The 23,229-nt window shown below is 42.5% G+C and overlaps 2 protein-coding genes and 1 non-coding gene across 3 annotated transcripts; all 3 read right to left on the bottom strand.

Moving 5' to 3' along the window:
• Positions 1,508–3,307, bottom strand: LOC109234102. The gene has a single exon (XM_019399946.1). The coding sequence runs from the start codon at positions 3,010–3,012 to the stop codon at positions 1,744–1,746; it is 1,269 nt and encodes a 422-aa protein (XP_019255491.1). The 5' UTR covers positions 3,013–3,307; the 3' UTR covers positions 1,508–1,743.
• Positions 21,996–22,067, bottom strand: TRNAH-GUG. The gene has a single exon. It is a non-coding gene; the product is annotated as a tRNA-His (tRNA).
• LOC109234689 (pre-mRNA polyadenylation factor FIP1-like) lies at positions 22,639–22,959 on the bottom strand. The gene has a single exon (XM_019400754.1). It carries the CDS (start codon positions 22,957–22,959, stop codon positions 22,639–22,641), a length of 321 nt encoding a protein of 106 aa, XP_019256299.1.

Below are 23,229 nucleotides of genomic sequence, written 5' to 3'. Positions count from 1 at the left end.
ACTCTCAAATTTGTTTTTAGTTAGCATAGAGAATAGAGATGAGAGAGCAATTGGCTGTTGAGTAGACAAAGGTGTTAACTTATTTCCTGACAACACAGTTATATAGAAATGGATTCTCCAACAACATTTATTTCAGACTTGAAAGTACTCAGATATTTAAAGTGTTTAACATGGTCTTATCATTCAATTAAATGGACTGTATATGCCAGTTTCCACATGCTACCTTCAATCATTCAAGCTTTTACAAACTCCATCTTATTTAATGAAACAAACTTCTCTCAATACTCAAAAGGATCCTTCTCAATTCAACCACAACAAAAGGATTTTTTGTGGATATCTTCATTAATAACAACAGATAATTAGCAACGTACGCTCACCGCTATTTAAAGATTTATTGATGAAATTAATAATTTCCCCTTTCATTCCAACAAATAAACATTAAAGTAATATACAACTGCATACGATAAAAGAGGATTTATAGATGTAAAATATGGTAAATACCCTTTTAAGATCCTACTGTTTCAATTTATGTGAACCTGTTTGACTGGGCACGGAGTTTAAGAAAAAGTGAACTTTTGGAATTTGTGATCCTAAACAAGTCAAAAAGAGACCCGGAGTATTTGTTTGGTTATAAAAGCTTCTCATTAAGGGTAAAATTGTAAGTTTAAGCTAAATTGTTACCAAATTTAGAAAGGGGTCATTCTTTTTTGAACAGATCAAAAAGGAAATAGGTTTACATAAAGTAGAAGAGGTTGACATAAACTAAACCAGAGGGAGTAGTTTTGAAAAGTTTTCATGAGGAATTCAATATGTTTTTTTTTACACAATGATTTACTAACAAATTATAATAAATTAGTACTTTGTTTTCAGGTTACATGTTGTTTGCTTGTTAGCCACCTGACCTGTAGAACTTCTTTAAACAAGAAGTCTATAAAATTAAAACCAAATAATTTTGAAAAGCTTGGGCTGTTGTTATTTTCCGTTATAATAATTGTGTTTTTCACACACCTAAAATATTTTGCTCTGCTTAATAAAACAGTTGAAAAATAGAAAAAATCAAAGATATTCACATCCATAGAAGCTCTTAAGGTGTAGTAGAAATCAGACTGTCGTGCAAAAAGCAGATTGATAAGCAAAGCTGGCCTGGCCTGGCAGTTCCTCAGTGTGTATTCAAAAACTTGTCGCCATTTCCCACATTTCGCCAATTAAAGTAAAAAATAAAAGCAATAATTGAAGTAGTAAGGAAAAAAATGAATATCACTATTTTTATTTCCAGTAAAGCATATGGAAAGGGGCAGAGAAAGATGCCAATGCATGTCACGTTAACTCCTTCCTTGTGCCCTGAAAAATGCTACAGCTCTTAAAAGCATCACCCACAGCCACATAAGGCGCGTGGCTTTCAAACACACTAGCAAACATCATGTCATTATTCAACAAGGGAAGAACTTTTTGAAAAGCTTAAAAAGTATCAGAGAGATTCCATAGCTTTCAGGTACAAGAAGATATAAAAACCATATGAAAGTACTAATAAAGATTCAATGCCCACAAAAAGTTGAATAATTCAAAAACATTAGTAGCTTTCACCATCAGAGTTAGCAAAAACAAAAAGGAAGAAAGAGCATATTTACATAATTTTCTAAGCCTGTCGAATCAGAAAAATCAAGAAAATACCCATAACACAACCCTCAAAAATCTAACGGAAAAAAGGGGCGAGGATTACCGACTTTTCTAAGCCTAAAACTCTCATTCCTTAATGCGATCTGTTCTTGACCTGGTGTTATAGGAATTAGAACCTGTGCCTTCTTTCTTCTGTTGGGATGATGAGGATGAAGAAGAAAACAAAGGAAATCCAAATTTTGAAGAACCTCTTAAGGAACAAACTGGAACATTGAGAACAGGGGTAACACGGACATTAGCTGAATAAGATCTCTCCATTCCTCTGTGCTTATACCTAGGCCCACCATTAAAGGTGCTGGGACTGCTTGAGCTTCTCTCTAGGCTGTGGAATACAATCTTCCCCGACGAGTTCATGCGAGGACTATCAACAGAGACTCCTCGGGCATGAGTTGTAACAGTACTACTAGAGTCTGCGGCCGGTTGTCTACGAACTGGACTTCGGCCCACTCTCGCGGCTTCAGACGATGATACCCTATGCTTCACCAATCGTACCCTGCGAGGATTAGTCATTGCATTTCCAGAGAAATTGCTTGGTTTATCCGAATCGAGGGAAAGCCTAGGAAGATCATCGTGGTCATGGCCTGAAGAGGAGGACGAAAGTGATAATCGAGAAGAAATTGAAACGGACTCGTTATCGGAGTCTTTCTGCAACAACGGATGGTTAAGAGACGAGTCTAAAGAAGCGCTCAAGGATTTAGAGCTGCGATGAAAATAATTTTTCAAGGATTTATGAGCACTAGTACTGCTAGGTAATGAAGACGTTCTCTGTGTTTCTTGCTTAGCGTTGTTGTTTTGATGCTGCTGCTGTTTCTTCAAGCCTAAAAGCTCCCTCCACCGTGTAGTACACCTCGGCGCCTTAGGAGAGAACAAGTACGGATCTGCATTCGAAATCAAAATCTCATTTCTCATTCGAAGCTGTGGTGTATCCGGCGATCTAACTCCGGCGGAAATAGTGGTGGTGGTCGGGCGGACCATGGAGAGATGCAGCGGCACGAGCTTTCCGTCGGAGAAGAGCTCGTCGGCTGGCAACATAGTCACCGGATCTTCAAGTCGAAACTCGAAATCAGCTACCATATCTTTGGAAACTTCTGGATCTAATTCCTCTGCCTTATCCTTAACACTACTCTTCTTCTCAATATGTGGTGAAGAAGAAGAAGTGTGCTTTGCTCCGGCAGCAACCTTGGAAGAGTCGCCGGCAGCATCGTCCTGAAAGTCCCTACTGAATGACATTCTTGGACTTAGCCAACCAAAGGACTGGTGATATTTCGCAGCCGGAGAACAATCTAGAAACTTCTCCGGCGACATACCCATTTTATTTACGCAAGCTGAAGCCATTTTTGGCGTACATGCAAGTTTTTTCTAGAAAGAGAGAGAAGAAACGTAACGTCTACAGAATATATTGAAGTGAAGAACCCCAAAAATTATACTTGTACAAATGAAGACAAGAGAGAGAAAAGAGACAAGAGAGAGAAAAGAGGGGGGTATAGCTAGGGTTTGAAGGATGCCTTGTGAATAGTGCAAAAAGACTAGCTAAAAAAAGCTTAGCATTATAGTAGTAAGCATTGTATGTGGCGCTCCATTGTTTAGTGTAGCAGTAAGCAGCAGGAGACTGTACCCCAGTGGCATTATATGAGAAGGGGGAGCACATAAATAGAAAACATTAGTACAGTGGGTCCACTCTTTCCAACAAATGGGGAGTCGCCGCGTGGCGTTTGGTCAAAGATAAAAGCCTAAGCCCGATGTGACTTCAAATTATTTTTTGTGATAGGTTGGGGTCCAAAGCCCAAACTGAAAAGCGGGAATAGGTTTTTGGGATCAATTCATGGCGGTCATAATATTCGTTTTTATCTTATCTTTGATTTTATTATATGTTTATAAATTACATGCTATTTACCGTTGTAACAATTTAGTAACTTAAAATAGTATTTGATTTGCATCTGTTAAATAGAGAGGTAGGATGTTTCTCGGAAGCATCCACTGAGCTGCGTACTGGCTACTGCGCCTGCCTTGCTTTTAATTAACTTTTGATTAATAATTTACAGCTAACCAAGTGAGTTTATCTTTTTTTTTTTTTTTTTTTTTCGTTTTCTGGTTTTTGGTATTCTCCAAAAGTCATGAGTTTATTTTCTTACGAGAAAGTTAGTTGTTGTTATGTTAAGTGAGATGCCTTGAAGACCTGCAACTTGACTGCATCATTTGGATAAATAGTGTAGCAAATCTAGATAGTCTGTTTACTACTTGGTTTTCTTCATCTCTACCTCGTTTACTTAAAATCACATTGGATGTTTTTTGAACCTTAGTTAACTAATTTAATTTAACTAGGTACTACTTTTTTTCTTATAAAAGTGATTCGATATTGGTTGCCCATCATCCCCTATTATTTTATTTTACATATGTGTTTTATTAGAAACATAATAACAAAGGAAATATGAAAATGTTTTCATAAAATACATTCAATGCTTCAATAATTCCTAACTTCTAAACTAACTACTACTTATCGCTCGGTATAGTTAGAATGGATTATTGCAATTTCATTTATGTCAGGTGAAATGTTCATTGAGAGGTCTTGGATAAATGAATGCCCAATTTTATTTCTCCTGCAATGAATCTCATATAGACAGCTGTGTTTCACATACACTTGGACTCTAAGTATATTAAAACTTGATATTCTACTTTTGCGATTGAAAATAAATCTTAATTCAGATTTAATTTTTCGTAGAACCTCCTTAATTACAAGTTGAGTTGCAATGGAAATGAAGAATAATACTTTAGTTTTTGCGTATTACACGATTGGAATGAAGAAGGGAGGTAGAAAAGGATACGAAACATGTTTACCCTTAAAATTGAATAACAATTAAATTTTGTATACGGCCAAAATTGGGGTGTTCGACTTTGGGGCTACTATGCCGCTCCACGCCTAACCTCGAAGAAGCCCAAAGTAGGGCATGAGGTGCAACACCGAGGTGCATCCCTCGAGGGAGCACATCGAAGGCTCATTATGGTCGATCTCGGAGCAGTACGATCGATGATCGTCATGAAAGGGCGGAAGGCTCCTGAAGACACGTAATGAGGACTGACAAAGCCTGCAAAGGACAGTACAAATCCCTACTAAGCCGCTATACAGCTGTACTAGTAGCTTTTCTTCGTCAGTTATTAGACATGTTGTCACGACCCGGATTTCCCACCCTCGGGAGTCGTGATGGCGCCTACTCGTAGAAGCTATGCAAGCCAAATTATTAATTACTTTCCGTTTACAACATAATCCCTTTTAACAATTCATGGCAACAATATAAAAATAATAAAATTAAATAGTAGCGGAAGTCTTAATTATAGAAACTGAATCAACATGCGGAATAGTCAATATAATCCTCTACCCAAGACTGGTGTCACAATACTCACGAACTGCTAAGGAATACTAAACACAAACGTCTGAAAGAAAACATAAGCTGTTTGTCTCGAATACAATGAGGCAACAGGCTAAAAAGAGAGAAAAAGGGAGATGCCGGGCTTGCGGACGCATGCAAGGCTACCTCGGGTCTCACCGGACTGAAGGCCTACTCCCGTACTAATGTTGCTGCTGCTCGAAACCTGGACCTGTGCAAATAGCACAGAGTGTAGCATCAGCACAACCGACCCCATGTGCTGGTAAGTGTCTGGCCTAACCCCGACGAGGTAGTGACGAGGCTAGGACCAGACTCCAGATAAACCTATGCAGATATCTATATACAAGTACAAGGGAAAAATAGCAAGAAAATAACAATTTAAGCTGGGGGAGGGAGCATGCTTCAAGGTAACAGATAGAGTCAAAATATCAGGAATAATGGTACGTACATCTACAGTTTAACTTCTAACAATAATGGAAAGGTAAAACAACTTTCATATTCAACTCATCTTGTTGCAGGCGTGCAACCCGATCCCATTTCTCAATATCTCGTGGTAGGCGTACCACCTGCTCCCATTTCAATGTCACTCGTGGTAGGCGTACCACCCGCTCCCATTTCGGTATCACTCGTGGTAGGCGTACCACCCGCTCCCATTTCAATATATCATTTGTGGTAGGCGTACCACTCGCTCCCATTTCAATATCATTTGTGGTAGGCGTACCACTCGCTCCCATTTCAATATATCATTTGTGGTAGGCGTACCACTCGCTTCCATTTCAATATCATTTGTGGTAGGCGTACCACTCGCTCCCATTTCAATATCATTTGTGGTAGGCGTACCACCCTTTCCCATTTTAATATCACTTGTGGTAGGCGTACCACCCGCTCCCTTTACTTTCAACACAATACACAATACAATCCCGGCAAGGGAACAATCAAATTAATACTCTTTCCCGGCAAGGGAACTATAACAACAAATCAAACATCCCGACAAGGGAGAGTCAGCTATAACCAATCCTATTCAACTTTTTCCTGGCACAACTAATACCAATATTTAATCACAACGTTCATAGGATCAAACAAGGGTACACAATTATCAAATTAAGACTCACGGTCATGCTTGACACCGACGCATGGATACTCGTCACCATGCCCATACGTCGTACCCAACACAAACAAGTAGCAATTATGACTCAACTCCTAATCCCTCAAGCTAGGGTTAAACCAAACACTTACCTCGATGCCTTGAATTCCACTCAAACCTCAACTATCGCTTTACCCCGCGATTCCACCTCCAATCCGCTCGAATCTAGTCACAAATTGCTCAATTACTTTAATAAACACTAAATGAATCAATTTGAATGCATAAAAATGAATTTCCCAAGTTTTTCCCCAAAATTTCCAAAATTGCCCCCGGGCCCACGTGGTCAAAACCCGAAGTTCGAACCAAAACCCGGTTACCCATTCCCCCACGAACTCAAATATGTAATTTGTTTTGAAATCGGACCTCAAATTGAGGTCCAAATCCCCAATTTATAGAAAACCTAGGTTCTACCCAAAACCCCCAATTTCTCCCATGAAAATCATTGATTTTAAGTTGAAAACATGTTAAATGATGTTAATGATTGAAAGAGTTAAGTAAAAATCGACTTACAAATGATTTGGGATGAAACTTGTTCTTGAAAAATCGCCTAAGGAGTTGTATTTTGAAAGTGGGGTGAAAAATGACTTAAAATTCGACTAAGTATGAAATTGCTGGGTCTCTGATGTCGCATTTGCGAACTGGGGTTCCCAATTGCGAACCCCGACCAAATTATGGGAATTGCGACCTCTGCTTCGCATTTGCGAAGCCAGGCCTTACAGGAGACCTTCGCATTTGCGAACTTGGTCTCGCATTTGCGAAACTTGGAACTTCGCATTTGCGAAGAATATACTCGCATTTGCGATCATAGTCAGGTCTGGGGTTCGTTTCGCATTTTGTCGAACCGACGCCTTCCGCATTTGCGAGTTCGCATTTGCGGACCAGGCTTCGCAAATGCGAAGCCTGCAGGCCTGTTCATACTAGATTTTTCCTAAGTTAAAAATGCACTCCGACGCCTACCCGAAACTCACCCGAGTCCTCGGGGCTCCAAACCAAATATACACACAACCTCAAAAACATCCTACGGACTTATCCGCGCGATCAAATCGCCAAAATAACATCATATACATCGAATTAAACCTCAAAATTCATAATTTCCTCCAAGTTTTTTTAAAACATCAAATTTCCATTTTAAGTCCGAAACACGTCATACGACGTCCGATTTCAACCAAACTTTACAGAAAGTGCTTAAACCATATATAAGACTTGTACCGGACGCCGGAACCAAAATACGGGCCCAATACCACAGTCTTTTAATCAAATTTTATTTTCATTTTCCTTAATCATTCCAGAAAACAATTTCACACAAAAATTCATTTCTCGGGCTTGGGACCTCGGAATTTGATTCCGGGCATACGCCCAAGTCCCATATTTTTCTACGGACCCTCCGGGACCGTCAAATCACGGATCCGGGTCCGTTTGCCCAAAATGTTGACCGAAGTCAAATTTAATCAATTTAATATCAAAATTTAGCATTTTTCTCACAGAATTCATATTTAAGCTTTCCGGCTAAGCCCGGACTGCGCACACAAATCGAGGCAACCCTAATGAGGTTTCAAGGCCTCGGAAGTACAGAATGGGTAAGAAAACAGGTGATGACCCTTTGGGTCGTCACATTCTCCACCTCTAAAACAACTGTTCGTCCTCGAACGGACAGAAGAATGAAGTACTTGAGTCGGGGAAAAGATGGGGTAGCTTCTCCGAATATTAGACTCGGACTCCCAAGTCGATGCCTNCATCTGAACTAGGCACCCTTCTAGGTCAATCTGGTCATCGGGGCTGCAATGGATGAAAACCCCTCTACGAACCGTCGATAGTAGCCTGCCAACCCCCAGAAACTCCGGATCTCTATAGCTGATGCTGGTCTAGGCCAGTTCTTGACTGCCTCTATCTTCTTTGGGTCCACCTGAATACCCTCTGCTGATACAACATGGCCCAGAAATGCAACTGAACCCAACCAAAATTCACACTTCGAGAACATAGCATATAACCGACTATCCCTTAGAGTCTGAAGAACCACTCTAAGGTGCTGCTCGTGCTCCTCCTGGCTGCGGGAGTATATCAATATATCATCAATGAACACTATCACGAATGAATCCAAATAAGGCCTGAACACTCGGTTCATCAAGTCCATGAAAGCTGCTGGGCATTTGTCAACCCGAATGACATAACCAAGAACACATAATGCCCGTACCGAGTGCGGAAAGCTGTCTTAGGGACATCGGATGCCCTAATCCTCAACGGATGGTAGCCAGATCGCAAGTCAATCTTGGAGAATACCCTGGCACCCTGAAGCTGGTCGAACAAATCATCAATCCTCGGCAGTGGATACTTATTCTTGATCGTTACCTTGTTCAATTGCCGGTAATCAATACACGTTCTCATTGACCCATCCTTCTTCTTGACAAATAACACCGGCGCACCCCAAGGATGCACACTGGGTCTAATGAAACCCTTCTCAAGCAAATCCTGCAACTGCTCTTTTAACTCCTTCAACTCCGGCGGGGCCATACGATATGGTGGAATAGAAATAGGCTGAGTGCCCAGAACCAGATCAATGCAGAAATCAATATCCCTGTCGGGCGGCATACCCGGCAGGTCTGAAGGAAAAACATCAGGGAAATCACAAACAACGGGCACAGAATCGATAGAGGGAACCTCAGCACTGGAATCCCGAACATAAGCTAAATAAGCCAAACACCCCTTCTCGACCATACGCCGAGCCTTCACATATGATATGACACTGCGGGTAGAATGACCTGGAGTCCCTCTCCACTCTAAGCGAGGCATACCCGGTAAAGCTAAGGTCACAGTCTTGGCATGGCAGTCCAAGATAGCGTGATAGGGTGATAACCAGTCCATCCCCAATATGATATCAAAGTCAACCATATCTAAAAGCAACAGATCTACACGAGTCTCCAGACCCCCAATCACCACAACACAAGAGCGATGGACTCGATCGACCATGATGGAATCACCCACCGGCATAGACACATAAACAGGAATACCCAACGCATCACTAGGCATGATCAAATACAGGGCAAAATAGGATGACACATACGAATACGTAGACCTAGGGTCAAATAGCATTGAAGCATTTCTATCACAAACCAGAATAGTACCTGTAATGTCTGCATCTGAAGACTCAGGCTCTGTCCTGGCTGCTGGCTGTCCTCCACCTCCGGCGGCCTGAGCTCCACCTCTATGACCTCTACCTCCACCTCTAACACCCCTGCCACCGCTTCTAGCTGGCTGAGAAGGCTGTGGAACCTCTGGTGCCAGAATCCTAGTACGAGAACTCTGATGCTGAAAGCTACTCGAAGCTCGAGGGCAAAATCTGACAATGTGCCTCGGGTCACCATAAGCGTGGCAAGACCTCGACTACTGCAGCTGAGCACCCCTCAACCTCGGGCAGGCCCTCCAGAGGTGACCATGCTCACCACATTCATAGCATCCACGCGAATGCTGAAGCTGAGGAAACTGAGACTGACCCTGTCGACTTGAATGGCCACCTGAAGTACCATGAGTGACCTGGAGAGCTGACTGAAAGGGCCTAGGAGGATGGCCTCTACCATAAGAACCTGTACCTCCTGACGAGGTACCACTGAACCTGCCTGCATGACGGGGCCTCTTATCCGACCCATGACCACCTCCCTGTGGCAGAACCATCTTAACTCTACGGCCCACATTGGCCGCCTTCCCGAAAAGTGATCTCACTCCCGATCTGAGCCACTATACCCGGCTGACCTGCCACGACTAGCTGGACCACTGGAACCTGAACCTGGGAAGCAACCTGCTCCGGAGTACGTGTAGCAGGAGTCTGAACCCCTCCTCCAGCCTGAGGAGTGGCTGGTGCTACTGGAAGCAAACTCGCTCGAATGACACTCTCCATGAAGCCTACCAATCGGACTAGAGCGTCCTGAAGAACAGGGGTGGCAATGAACCCCTCTGGGACCTGAGCTGGGCCCACCGGGAATGCTAGGCTGGAACCTCCTCCTCCAAATCAACCTGAGGCTCCGCCACTGGGGCTGCTGCTGGGGACTCGGATTGTTGAGCGGTAGATGAAGAAGCGCGGATTCTCGCCATCTGCGAAAGAACAGAGTAGCAATTCAATCGGTGTCCGAGAAACAGCACCACACGACAAGAAAGAACAAATGTGAAACTTTTACTAACTCGGTAGCCTCTGGGGGATAAATACAGACGTCTCCGTACCGATCCCTTAGACTCTACTAAGCTTGTCCGTGAGCTGTGAGACCTATGCAACCTAGAGCTCTGATACCAACTTGTCACGACCTGGATTTTCCACCCTCGGGAGTCGTGATGGCGCCTACTCGTAGAAGCTAGGCAAGCCAAATTATTAATTACTTTCCGTTTACAACATAATCCCTTTTAACAATTCATGGCAACAATATAAAAACAATAAAATTAAATAGTAGCGGAAGTCTTAATTATAGAAACTGAATCAACATGCAGAATAGTCAATATAATCCTCTACCCAAGACTGGTGTCACAATACTCACGAACTGCTAAGGAATACTAAACACAAACGTCTGAAAGAAAACATAAGTTGTTTGTCTCGAATACAATGAGGCAACAGGCTAAAAAGAGAGAATAAGGGAGACGCCGGGCTTGCGGACGCATGCAAGGCTACCTCGGGTCTCACCGGACTGAAGGCCTACTCCCGTACTAATGCTGCTACTGCTCGAAACCTGGACCTGTGCAAATAGCACAGAGTGTAGCATCAGCACAACCGACCCTATATGCTGGTAAGTGTTTGGCCTAACCCCGGCGAGGTAGTGACGAGGCTAGGACCAGACTCCAGATAAACCTGTGCAGATATCTATATACAAGTACAACGGAAAAATAGCAAGAAAATAACAATTTAAGCTGGGGGAGGGAGCATGCTTCAGGGTAACAGATAGAGTAAAAATATCAGGAATAATGGTACGTACATCTACAGTTTAACTTCTAACAATAATGGAAAGGTAAAACAACTTTCATATTCAACTCATCTTGTTGCAGGCATGCGACCCGATCCCATTTCTCAATATCTCGTGGTAGGCGTACAACCCGCTCCCATTTCAATGTCACTCGTGGTAGGCGTACCACCCGCTCCCATTTCAATATATCGTTTGTGGTAGGCGTACCACTCGCTCCCATTTCAATATATCATTTTTGGTAGGCGTACCACTCGCTCCTATTTCAATATATCATTTGTGGTAGGCGTACCACTCGCTCCCATTTCAATATATCATTTGTGGTAGGCGTACCACTCGCTCCCATTTCAATATATCCTTCGTGGTAGGCGTACCACTCGCTCCCATTTCAATATATCATTTGTGGTAGGCGTACCACTCGCTCCCATTTCAATATCTCATTTGTTGTAGGCGTACCACCCGTTCCCATTTTGATATCACTTGTGGTAGGCGTACCACCCGCTCCTTTTACTTTCAACACAATACACAATACAATCCCGGCAAGGGAACAATCAAATTAATACTCTTTCCCGGCAAGGGAACTATAACAACAAGTCAAACATCCCGACAAGGGAGAGTCAGCTATAACCAATCCTATTCAACTTTTTCCTGGCACAACTAATACCAATATTTAATCACTGCATTCATAGGATCAAACAAGGGTACACAATTATCAAATTAAGACTCACGGTCATGCTTGATACCGACGCATGGATACTCGTCACCATGCCCATACGTCGTACCCAACACAAACAAGTAGCAATTATGACTAAACTCCTAATCCCTCAAGCTAGGGTTAACCCAAACACTTACCTCGATGCCTTGAATTCCACCCAAACGTCAACTATCGCTTTACACCGCGATTCCACCTCCAATCCGCTCGAATCTAGTCACAAATTGCTCAATTACTTTAATAAACACTAAATTAATCAATTTGAATGCATAAAAATGAATTTCCCAAGTTTTTCCCCAAAAATTCCAAAATTGCCCCCGGGCCCACGTGGTCAAAACCCGAAGTTCGAACCAAAACCCGGTTACCCATTCCCCCACGAACTCAAATATGTAATTTATTTTGAAATCGGACCTCAAATTGAGGTCCAAATCCCCAATTTATAGAAAACCTAGGTTCTACCCAAAACCCCCAATTTCTCCCATGAAAATAATTGATTTTAAGTTGAAAACATGTTAAATGATGTTAATGATTGAAAGAGTTAAGTAAAAATCGACTTACAAGTGATTTGGGATGAAACTTGTTCTTGAAAAATCGCCTAAGGAGTTGTATTTTGAAAGTGGGGTGAAAAATGACTTAAAATTCGACTAAGTATGAAATTGCTGGGTCTTTGATGTCGCATTTGCGAACTGGGGTTCGCAATTGCGAACCCCGACCAAATTATGGGAATTGCGACCTCTGCTTCGCATTTGTGAAGCCAGGCCTTACAGGAGACCTTCGCATTTGCGAATTTGGTCTCGCATTTGCGAATTGGAACTTCGCATTTGCGAAGAATATACTCGCATTTGCGATCATAGTCAGGCCTGGGCTGGTTTCGCATTTGCGAACCAGGCTTCGCAAATGCGAAGCCTGCAGGCCTGTTCATACCAGATTTTTCCTAAGTTATAAATGCACTCCGACGCCTATCTAAAACTCACCCAAGCCCTCGGGGCTCCAAACCAAATCTACACACAACCTCAAAAACATCCTACGGACTTATCCGCGCGATCAAATCGCCAAAATAACATCATATACATCGAATTAAACCTCAAAATTCATAATTTCCTCCAAGTTTTCTTAAAACATCAAATTTCCATTTTAATTCCGAAACACATCATACGACGTCCGATTTCAACCAAACTTTACAGAAAGCGCTTAAACCATATATAAGACTTGTACCGAGCCGGAACCAAAATACGGGCCCGATACCACAGTCTTTTAATCAAATTTCATTTTCATTTTCCTTAATCATTTCCAGAGAACAATTTCACACAAAAATTCATTTCTCGGGCTTGGGACCTCGGAATTCGATTCCGGGCATACGCCCAAGTCCCATATTTTTCTACGGACCCTCTAGGACCGTCAAATCGCGGATCCGGGTCCGTTTGCCCAAAATATTGACCGAAGTCAAATTTAATCAATTTAATATCAAAATTTAGCATTTTTCTCACAGAATTCATATTTAAGCTTTCCGGCTACGCGCCCGGACTGCACATGCAAATCGAGGCAACTCTAAATGAGGTTTTCAAGGCCTCGGAAGTACAGAATGGGTAAGAAAACAGGTGATGACCCTTTGGGTCGTCACACATGTACTATGTTGGGGTTCACCCCTCCTATATAAAGGGGACCCTGGTCATTTTGTAAGGGGATCCGCATTATTATACAACACATTGAATACAATACAACATTCTCTGCTCTCTTTGCTAACACTATTGTTCTTCACATTTATTGCTTATTCTTTCATTGTTCTTCATTTATTCCTCATCATTAACCGCAAAAGGCCATCTGTAAGGCCCTCATGATCATTAATCTTCATCGATCGTTCGTAGCTATTAGCCCGATTAGACCTCGAGGCCTTGCTCCAGCTAGCTCGAGGCCCAGCCTAGCGACCCTCATTGGTTTGCATTTCTTAATTTCTTTACTCATACTTAGCATCTATTGCCCAACAACTAGTATTAAGATAAATCACGTATTTTTAGAACCACAAAATCAAATATAATTGTAGTCACCATTTTCAAGGTAAATAGTTTGGCGCCCACCGTGGGGCTAAAAATAATAGTGATTATTTTGGTGCTAGTTTTCTGGAAACACAAGTTACTCTTCACACTTTTTCTTGTCCAAGAATCTTTGAATTCAGGTCAAAATGTCTAACTCAGCAAATGCACGTGAAAACAGCGACATTGGGCTCCAAGGAGAAAATGGCGCAGATGCCGGTGTACCACCGCAAAACCCAGGGGAGGCACCAGCACAAATCGCCAATCGACATAAGCTCACGGAACGCTGTGCATGTCGATGTAAGCTCTCCTACCAACGGAAGCGTGCGCGATGAGGAAACAGACATTAGTCTTCAAGTCATTTTTGAAATGTTACAAGCACAACAGGTAGCTATTGCTCAGCTACAAAGCCACCAAATAACCCCAAGCATAGTAGCACCGAAAACGGCTCCTCGAGCCGAGCAGGTACCGGAGAGATCGAGCAATAACGGGTCAGCAACTGACCCCGCTATTATGAAGATGCTAGAGGACCTCAACAAAAGAATTGAATCAGGCGAAAAGAAGATAGAAGATAACGATAAAAGGGTGGAGAGTTATAACTCGAGGGTCGATCAGATCCCGGGCGCGCCCCCGATTCTGAAAGGCGTAGATTCAAAGAAGTTCATACAGAAACCATTCCCGCCGAGTGGGGCTCCGAAGCCTATCCCGAAGAAGTTCAGAATGCCCGACATCCCGAAATATAACAGGACCACGGACCCCAACGAGCACATTACCACCTACACTTGTGCCGTAAAGGGGAATGGCTTGAAAGATGACGAGATTGAATCCGTCTTGCTGAAATTTTTTGGAGAAACACTGTCGAAAGGGGCTATGATGTGGTATCATAACCTACCCCCAAATTCGATAGATTCATTTTCCATGTTGGCAGATTCTTTTGTGAGGGCACACGCTGGTTCCATCAAGGTCGCCACCAGGAAGTCCGATGTCTTCAAAATCAAAGAGAGAGAGAACGAGATGCTAAGGGAGTTCGTATCTTGTTTTCAGATGGAACGAATGGAATTACCACCAGTCTCCGATGACTGGGCAGTACAGGCCTTCACTCAAGGCTTGAACGAATGAAGCTCGGTAGCTTCAAGGCAGTTAAAACAAAATTTGATCGAGTATCCCGCCGTGACCTGGGCGGATGTGCACAATAGGTATCAGTCAAAAATCAGGGTCGAAGATGACCAATTAGGAGCCCCTTCGGGCTCAGTATATCCTAGCAGGCTCTTAACAAAGGAGCAAAGATTTATAGAAAGGGAGCCAAGATCGAACAAAGAAAGATGCCAGCCGTACGTATAAGATCCAAGAAACACTCCCAGGCGTAACATGCCTCGCGGCGATCGAAGAATGGATCGAGGTCAAAATTCCCGGGGACTCGTGGGTAAAGCCAGGTTCGATAGGCACACTGGGCCGGTAGAGGCACCCCGGCTATATGAGTACAACTTCAACGTCGATGTCTCGGGCATCGTATCAGCCATAGGGAAAATCAAAGATGCCAAATGGCCGAAACCCGTACTATCAGATCCTTCACAAAGAAACCCCAACTTGATGTGTGAGTATCACGGCGCTCACGGTCATAGGACCGAGGATTGCAGGCAGCTTAGGAGGAGGTAGCCCGTTTGTTCAACGAAGGGCATCTTCGTGAATTTCTCAGTGACCGGGCTAAGAACCACTTCTGAGAAAGAGAGGTGGACAGGAAAAACGAACCAGAAGAACCACAGCACATCATCCACATGATCGTTGGAGGGGTCGACGCCCCACAGGAACCCGTTTTCAAATGGACAAAGATATCCATCACCAGGGAAAGGCGAACTCAGAGTTACGTACCAGAGGATGCTCTCACATTGAGCGAAGAGGACATTGAGACCTTGTCTCAGCCTCATAATGACGCACTAGTAATTTCTTTTCTCTTGAATAAAATTCAGATTAAACGTGTTCTCGTGGATCCAGGTAGCTCGGCCAACATAATCAAGTCGAGGGTGGTGGAGCAGCTCAGACTGCTCGACCAGATCGTACCCACCTCTCGAGTCCTCAATGGATTCAACATGGTGAGAGAAACAACAAAAGGAGAAATCATCCTCCCAGTTAACGTAGCCTGTACGATCCAAGATACCAAGTTTCATGTCATCGAAGGTGACATGAGATACAATGCCTTACTTGGAAGGCCATGGATACACAGTATGAGGGCAGTACCCTCGACCCTCCATGAAATGATGAAATTTCCAACCAAGGATGGAGTAAAGGCAGTATAGGGGGAGCAGCATGCAGCAAGAGAGATGTTCGCGGTGCACGACATGTCACCGGCATCGACGCCCTCTACATCAAAGAGGCCAAAAGACAAGTGAAAAATCAGCTAACAACTACACCCTACATTCTCGGCTACATCCAAACGAGTGAGTAAAGGACCATGCCGCATCCTCGGAACAAATAGATGGAATTTATCAAAGCTCGAACACCATCGTTAAGGTACAACCCTCTCCCTTTTTATTTATGTTTTACACTAACTTACTGCAGGTGTTCGATCGAGAGGAATCGAAGCGCCCTCCAACTCGAAGACCTTGGGTTTTAAAGCATGCGTTGCACTCTGTTTCCCTTAGATCGAATTTTTTCCCGAACGGGTTTTGCCGGCGAGGTTTTTTACGAGGCAACATCCATATGCTACCTGAGGAGAACTCATCAAGTATTCAAGGCTTCTCTTCAATCAATCTCAAATACTGGGGGGCATCACCCCAGGAGATCACCCCTTGTAAGAAACCGAACTATGCCTAGGAGGACCTCGATAGGAGAATATTGTATTGGGCCAAACGGTCAAATGAACCGTGTCCATATAGAACAATCGAGCCTCCAAAGGCAAAAAACATGTGCACATACATCAAACAATTGAGAAGCCTCTTTTCTTGTCAAAACACTCGAAGAAATTCAATACTTTCACGCAAAACGGCTTAAGGGCCGAAAAACCTCGAACACTCGGGGACTGTCGTCAACAGACAGCGCGTCGAAGCCATCAAAAACTCGAATTCGTAAGACCTCAATAAGGCAACTTCGAGCTCGTAAGAGGTAATACCAAGCTTGTAAGACCTCAACGAGGCATACTCAAATTTATAAGACCTTAAAAAGGAATAACCCCAACATGAAGGCCAATGCTATATATTGAACTTGTAAGACCCCTAAAAAGGCATACCCTCGATATAGACGCCAAGGTCACCGCACACGGGGACTAAAGGCTACGGCCAAACAAAAGGCTACGGCTGAATTAACGCGGCTCGGAGACGTCGGACTGCCGCTATAAAACAAAAGGCCTCCAAATACTTCGAAAATACTTCAAAAAGAACTGGTTAATCAGGCTACCCTCAGCATAAACAAAAGAGCTACGATCATATCAGCTCCAAACAATGAAAAGGCTTCGAGACAATCAGCCTTCAGCAAAAAGGCTTCGAAAAATCGGCCTTCGAGAGAACCTCCCGAGGTACTCAATTATCGTCACAATCGACTCATAATCGAGGTTCTTATTTGAGCTGTCGAAGAGTCGGACGAACATAAAACATGCTAAGGCATAATCAAATCATTAGCCAAAAGAGGGAAAACTATAGCCATATTAGAGGTCGCATCGACCCAATCCAAAAAGAGCCTAAAGGCCAATCCGTAAGAGCCTAAGAGCCAGCCTAAAGAGCCTAAGGGCCAATACGTAAGAGCCTAAGAGCCAGCCTAAAGAGCCTAAGGGCCAATGCATAAGAGCCTAAGAGCCAGCCTAAAGAGCCTAAGGGACGATATAGTGAAAACCTTAGGGTCAATGAGCCTGAGTCAAAATTTGATTCGAGGACCAAGACCTAAACGGTCAACTATTATCAACCACTCATCGAGCATGAAAACCTGAGGGGTTTATATCACAAGTTCGACACATCGAACTGGTTATCGACAAGCGTCGAAATTTGTTCAAAAAAGGCAAAGGGAAAACAAGAAATGTCGAGAAGCAAAAATCCTTATATACATATATGGTAACGTTTCACAAAGTTATATTTACGAGGCTCACGCCTAGAGTCCTTACACAAAAAAGGAACAAATGTAAACCTAATCTACCACCGGGATCGCTTAACCAGATGGAGCTCCCTCGGGAATCGTGCCTCCAACGGCCTGGCCTTCGACCCCTGGAACATCGATGGCCTCCTCCCCCTCAGGGACTTCATCTTCGCCTTCATCGTCCTCCGAGCCGCTGGTCGAATCACTGGCTGAACCATCATCGGAGGAAAGTAGAATTGCCGATTTTTCCTCTAGGGCCTTAACCCTCTCGATCTCAGCAGACAAATCGATGCCCCCTACGTATACATCCTCGAGAGCCTGTCTCCTAGAACTTAATCGGGCATGCCCTAGAGCTCGGGACAGTTTACTGCTATTACTGATCAAACAGTGACCATCTTGGCCACAGGTGAAAATGTCTCCTTGTAGTCTAGGCCTTCCTTTTGACTGAAGCCTTTGGCTACAAGTCTAGCTTTGAGTCTCTCCACTCTGCCATCAGCATGGTATTTTACTTTGTATACCCACTTGCATCCTATAGGAGCTTTATGAGCAGGCAGGTCAACAACTTCCCATGTGTTGTTTTCTTCTTGCATGGCAGCCACCCATCTTGCATCTTTGGAAGCTTCATGATAATGCTTGGGCTCAACTATGAAGGATTGAGCTGACAAGCATCTAACATAAGAAGGGGATAATCTATCATAGCTCAGGTAGTCTGACATAGGGTATGCACAAGATGTGGATACAAAATCCTGCATCCATTTTGGTGGCCCTGCAGTTCTAGGTTGCTTTCTGACTGCAATTGGTAGTGCATCATTCATGTCCTGCAAATGAGAGGACTCAGGCTGCAACTGTGGTACAACATCAGAAGCAATGTTGTCAACAGCTGGTATAGGAGTCGTTATAATATCTGATTCCTCAGGGACTGCTTCATTCCCTTGTCCTGCATCACTATCATGGTCTGTAGTGTGCTCAGCTGCTGAATCTTCACACAGTGTACCTAAAACATTTGGCATCTCATCTGGCTCAAGTGGTGGAAAGAATGGAGCAGGTGACAGCTTCATTTGTCTGAAGGGAAATATATGTTCCTTAAAGACAACATCCCTACTAACAACAAACTGTTTAGATTGCAAATCATACAGTTTGTAGCCCTTTTTGGTTGGAGTATATCCCATGAATAGTGCAGGTAAAGCTCTGGCTGAGAACTTGTCCTGCCTTCTGACATTCACAGCATAGCATAGGCACCCAAACACCTTCAAATGGTCCAAAGAAGGTTCAGTATTGAACAGTTTTTCATATGGAGACTTACCCTTTAGAACTGTAGATGGTAGCCTGTTTATGATGTGCACTGCTGCAAGAACACACTCACCCCAGAATTTTAAAGGAATAGAAGCTTGGAACCTTAGAGCTCTTGCTACCTCCAGAATATATCTATGTCTTCTCTCCACAACACCATTCTGTTATAGAGTATATACACATGTTGTTTGATGAATGATCCCTTGTGATTCTAAGAAGTGTCTCACATCTGAGTTGACAAATTCTGATCCATTGTCTGTTCTAATAGCTTTAACAGACCAGTTGAACTGTGTATGAATCATGAAAATTAGTCCCTTCATCAACCAACAAGTTTCATCTTTGGTGTTCATCAGAAATAACCAAGTGCTTCTAGAGTAGTCATCAACAATAGTAAGAAAAAGTCTTTTATTGTCATAGGTAGGTACCCTGTAAGGCCCCCATACATCTGCATACAAAAGTTCAAATGGACACTTTGTTCTACTAGTACTAACAGGAAATGGCAATCTAGTTTGCCTAGCTAATGGACAAACAGAACAATCAAAACATATAGTTTGATCCTTCCTTTGTAAAATGTTGTTTGAGCTTGCCAATTTTCTTAATAGCTTCCATAGGCATGTGTCCAAGTCTTTGATGCCAGATCCTCAGATTTATTGAGCTCTGCTTATTCTGTGTTGAAGTCTGCATAGCTATGGTATTTACAGTTGGTGTAGGTGATTGCCTCTTATGGAGACAGCTCCTAAGAATGTATAGTCCCTTAGCTTCACTACCAATCCCCAACACCTTGCCAGTGTGGAGGTCCTGAAACACACATAGATCAGGAAAGAATGCAGCCAAGCATTGCAACTCCTTAGTAAGTTTGGAAACTGACAGTAGGTTATACTTAAAATGTGGAACATGAAGCACATCACTAATTCTGCAATCTTTGAGAATATTAGCTGATCCTTTATGAGTGATTTTAGCTAGGTTTCCATTTGGTAAGTGAACTGAGCTACTACTGTCTAATGAAGTGATATTACTCAGCAAGTCAATAGTTGAAGTCATGTGATTTGAGGCTCCACTATCTATAATCTAGTCTCCCTGATTCAAAAAGGTCATTAGACAAATGATATTACCTGACTCAAGATCTGCTGCATTAGCTTTCACCTCTGCAGGCTTGCTATTTAGAAGTTGCAAAATCTACTGGTACTGTTCTGGAGTGAAGGTTTGTGCAACAGGAGTTGGAATTGGCATGCATTCCGCAGGTGCAGTCTGTTCAACTGCTATGTTAGCTGCAACTTGTGTGTTGTATTTCTTCCTGAACTTGTTATCATTCGGATATCCCACTATTTTGTAGCAAATCTCCTTAGTATGTCCCTTTATTTTATAGAAATCACAGAAAAGGTTGTAATTCTTCCTTATCTTCTGCTGATTTCCAGCCCTATTAGCCATTAATGCTGTCATTTCAGCATTGTCTAAGCTAGAAGCACTTGCCATAGTTCTTTGGCACTCACGTTCCATTAACATAGAATATGCCTTGTTCACTGATGGTACTGGCACCATCATCAGGAGTTGACTACGAGCTTGCTCATAAGACTTATTAAGTCCCATCAGAAATTGCAGAAGCTTTTGACGCTCCATAAACTGAACAAAGTCACGAGAATTTGCAGCATCTCGACCAGGAATTGGTGCTAAACTGTCAAACTCTGCCCAAAGTACTCTCAATTTTGAGAAGTAAGTGGAAATTGAGCTAGTACCTTGCCTAGCTGTAGCAATTTCTCTATGGATCTGAAAAATCCTAGAGCAATCGACCTTATCGAAACGTTCCTTTAAATCATCCCAAACTTCACTAGCATTCGAGGAATACACCAAACCACTCAGTAATTCCGGTGAAAGGCAGTTCATCAACCAGGATAGGACAATCGCATTGCATCGTTCCCAGCTTCTCTGGTTCAGTGTTGTCAATGGTCGCCATTGTTGATCCTTCAAGTGAGCTTCGTGAAATCGAAATTGAGGAAGAAACTAAGACCACACTAATGGTCGTGTGGCTCTGATACCGTGAAGAAATCAGCTACCATGGATACTTGCCATGGATTGGAAGCTGCAGATCTAAATTTTAGAGAGAGGAGGAAAATGGCGTGATATTTCTAAGGAAGAAGAAGCATTATTTCATTGCTCTGTAACTACTGTATATGTACATGTAGAGTATATATAATTAACCAACTCTAACTTTTGACTAGAGTTAAAAACTAAGCTAACTTGAGTTACACTAACTCAACTCTAAGTAAGTTAGTGACAACTAATCTAACTAACTAATGAAGTCTAACCACCACAATCATCACTAGTCTCTACAATTTTATCCTTTCCTTTTCTTTTGTTTTTTCTTTCCTTAGGGACAAGGTAGGCGTGGCATCTATGGAGGACAAGTTGCGGGAATCGAGGCTGAGGTGGTTCGGGCATGTGAGGAGCAGAGACATGGTTGCTCAGGTGCTATTCGAGGTGTGAGAGGTTGTCTATGGTGGGTCTGAAGAAGAGAAGTATTGGGGAGAGGTAATTAGGTAGGACATATCATTGCTTCAACTTAGGGCCGATGATTAGGGTTGTAGGTTGACATATAGTAGTTTGTTCCTCCTGGGACATTCGAACTAGGAATATTTTTGTAATTTCCTATTTACAGTTCTTTCTTACGCATGTTGCGACATTTATGGGACCAAACTGGGTTTATTGTTGTTTACTAGGAGGAGAACCAGATAAAAACCAAGATTTTAACTGTAAGAAGAAAAAGGTAAGTGTGGCTGCTGGGATTCGAGCCCAGGTCTCCACGGCCACAACGTGGAATTCTCACCACTAAACTACAGCCACTTTGTTGTGAAAGAATTGGCCCTGCTACATATTTAACCGTATAATTTTTTCTTCTATCTTCCAACTCTCATTCTTTACGTATTTCACTTATTTTTCTCTTCTAAGCTATGCGATTTTAATTGTTCAATTGTTGGATGCTACCGTTTTCTCTTCTAGTCCTTCAGACAATTCTATGCTTTGGTGAGTTCTTCACTTTCACATATTCAACATTTTGGAAGAAGAGAATGTTTTAGAAAGAGAGCTGACGAGTATGGAGAATGATTAGAAGTAATATAACAATAAAAGTATCATCATAATATATATATAGAGAGATATAAGAAAACACACGTAATTGTAAAATTACATAATGGAAATATTGTTCAACGTAACACCCCCACTATATATAGTACCCCATCTGCCTTCTCCCTAGAGGAAAAAGGACTTACAATGGAATACAAATTCAAATAGCCTGAAAGCTAATAACATAAAGACTGGACGACTCAAAGCAAATGCAAATCAACAAAGAAAAATGCAAAAAAAAAAGTATGAAAATGAGCTTGGAATGAGAATGTGGTTAAGTAGACAAGTGTACTTAGTTCTTAGGTGGAGGTGGAGTGAAAAATGGGATAGAAGTAGGGAATTTTGGGAATGAAGGAAATGATGGAAATGGTGGCATTGCAACTCTTGGAATGCTTGGAATTGATGGCAATGGTGGCATTGATCCAACCCTAGGAATTGATGGCATATTTGGAATAATACTAGGCATATTAGGGATACTTGGCATGCCTGGAATTGTAGGAAAACTTGGATTATTGGCCTGTAATAACTGACGACCAGCTTCAGATTTCTCACTCAATATTGCAAATGAGAGAACCACCACCATGAAAATGCTAGTGTATATGCTTCTAGCCATAGTTTCTTCTTTTAAAAATATTGCTCAAGGTTTTGTTTGCTGTTGATGAGAAACTATGTAGTGGATTGAGGTATTTATAGTGGAAATTTGGTTAAGCTAATGATTTGATTATAGGGTATTAATTAATTTGTTGGTTTTGGTTATGACTTTTGATTGATTGGTTTAGAAAAGCCTGAAGGCTGGGGGTAAATTGTTGTTGATGTTAGTTTACCATCACTTGGTGTTTTATTAAATTGAGTCATTGCCCAGTTGTCAAGTTTATAAATCAAG

The sequence above is a fragment of the Nicotiana attenuata genome, chromosome 11, assembly GCF_001879085.1.
Source record: "Nicotiana attenuata strain UT chromosome 11, NIATTr2, whole genome shotgun sequence".
Taxonomy (NCBI): Eukaryota; Viridiplantae; Streptophyta; class Magnoliopsida; order Solanales; family Solanaceae; genus Nicotiana; species Nicotiana attenuata.
This window is presented reverse-complemented; position numbering and strand designations above follow the sequence as displayed.

Coding starts and splice junctions, on each gene's coding strand:
- LOC109234689 (XM_019400754.1), bottom strand. CDS start 22,959: ATGGCTAGAAGCATATACACTAGCATTTTCATGGTGGTGGTTCTCTCA.
- LOC109234102 (XM_019399946.1), bottom strand. CDS start 3,012: ATGGCTTCAGCTTGCGTAAATAAAATGGGTATGTCGCCGGAGAAGTTT.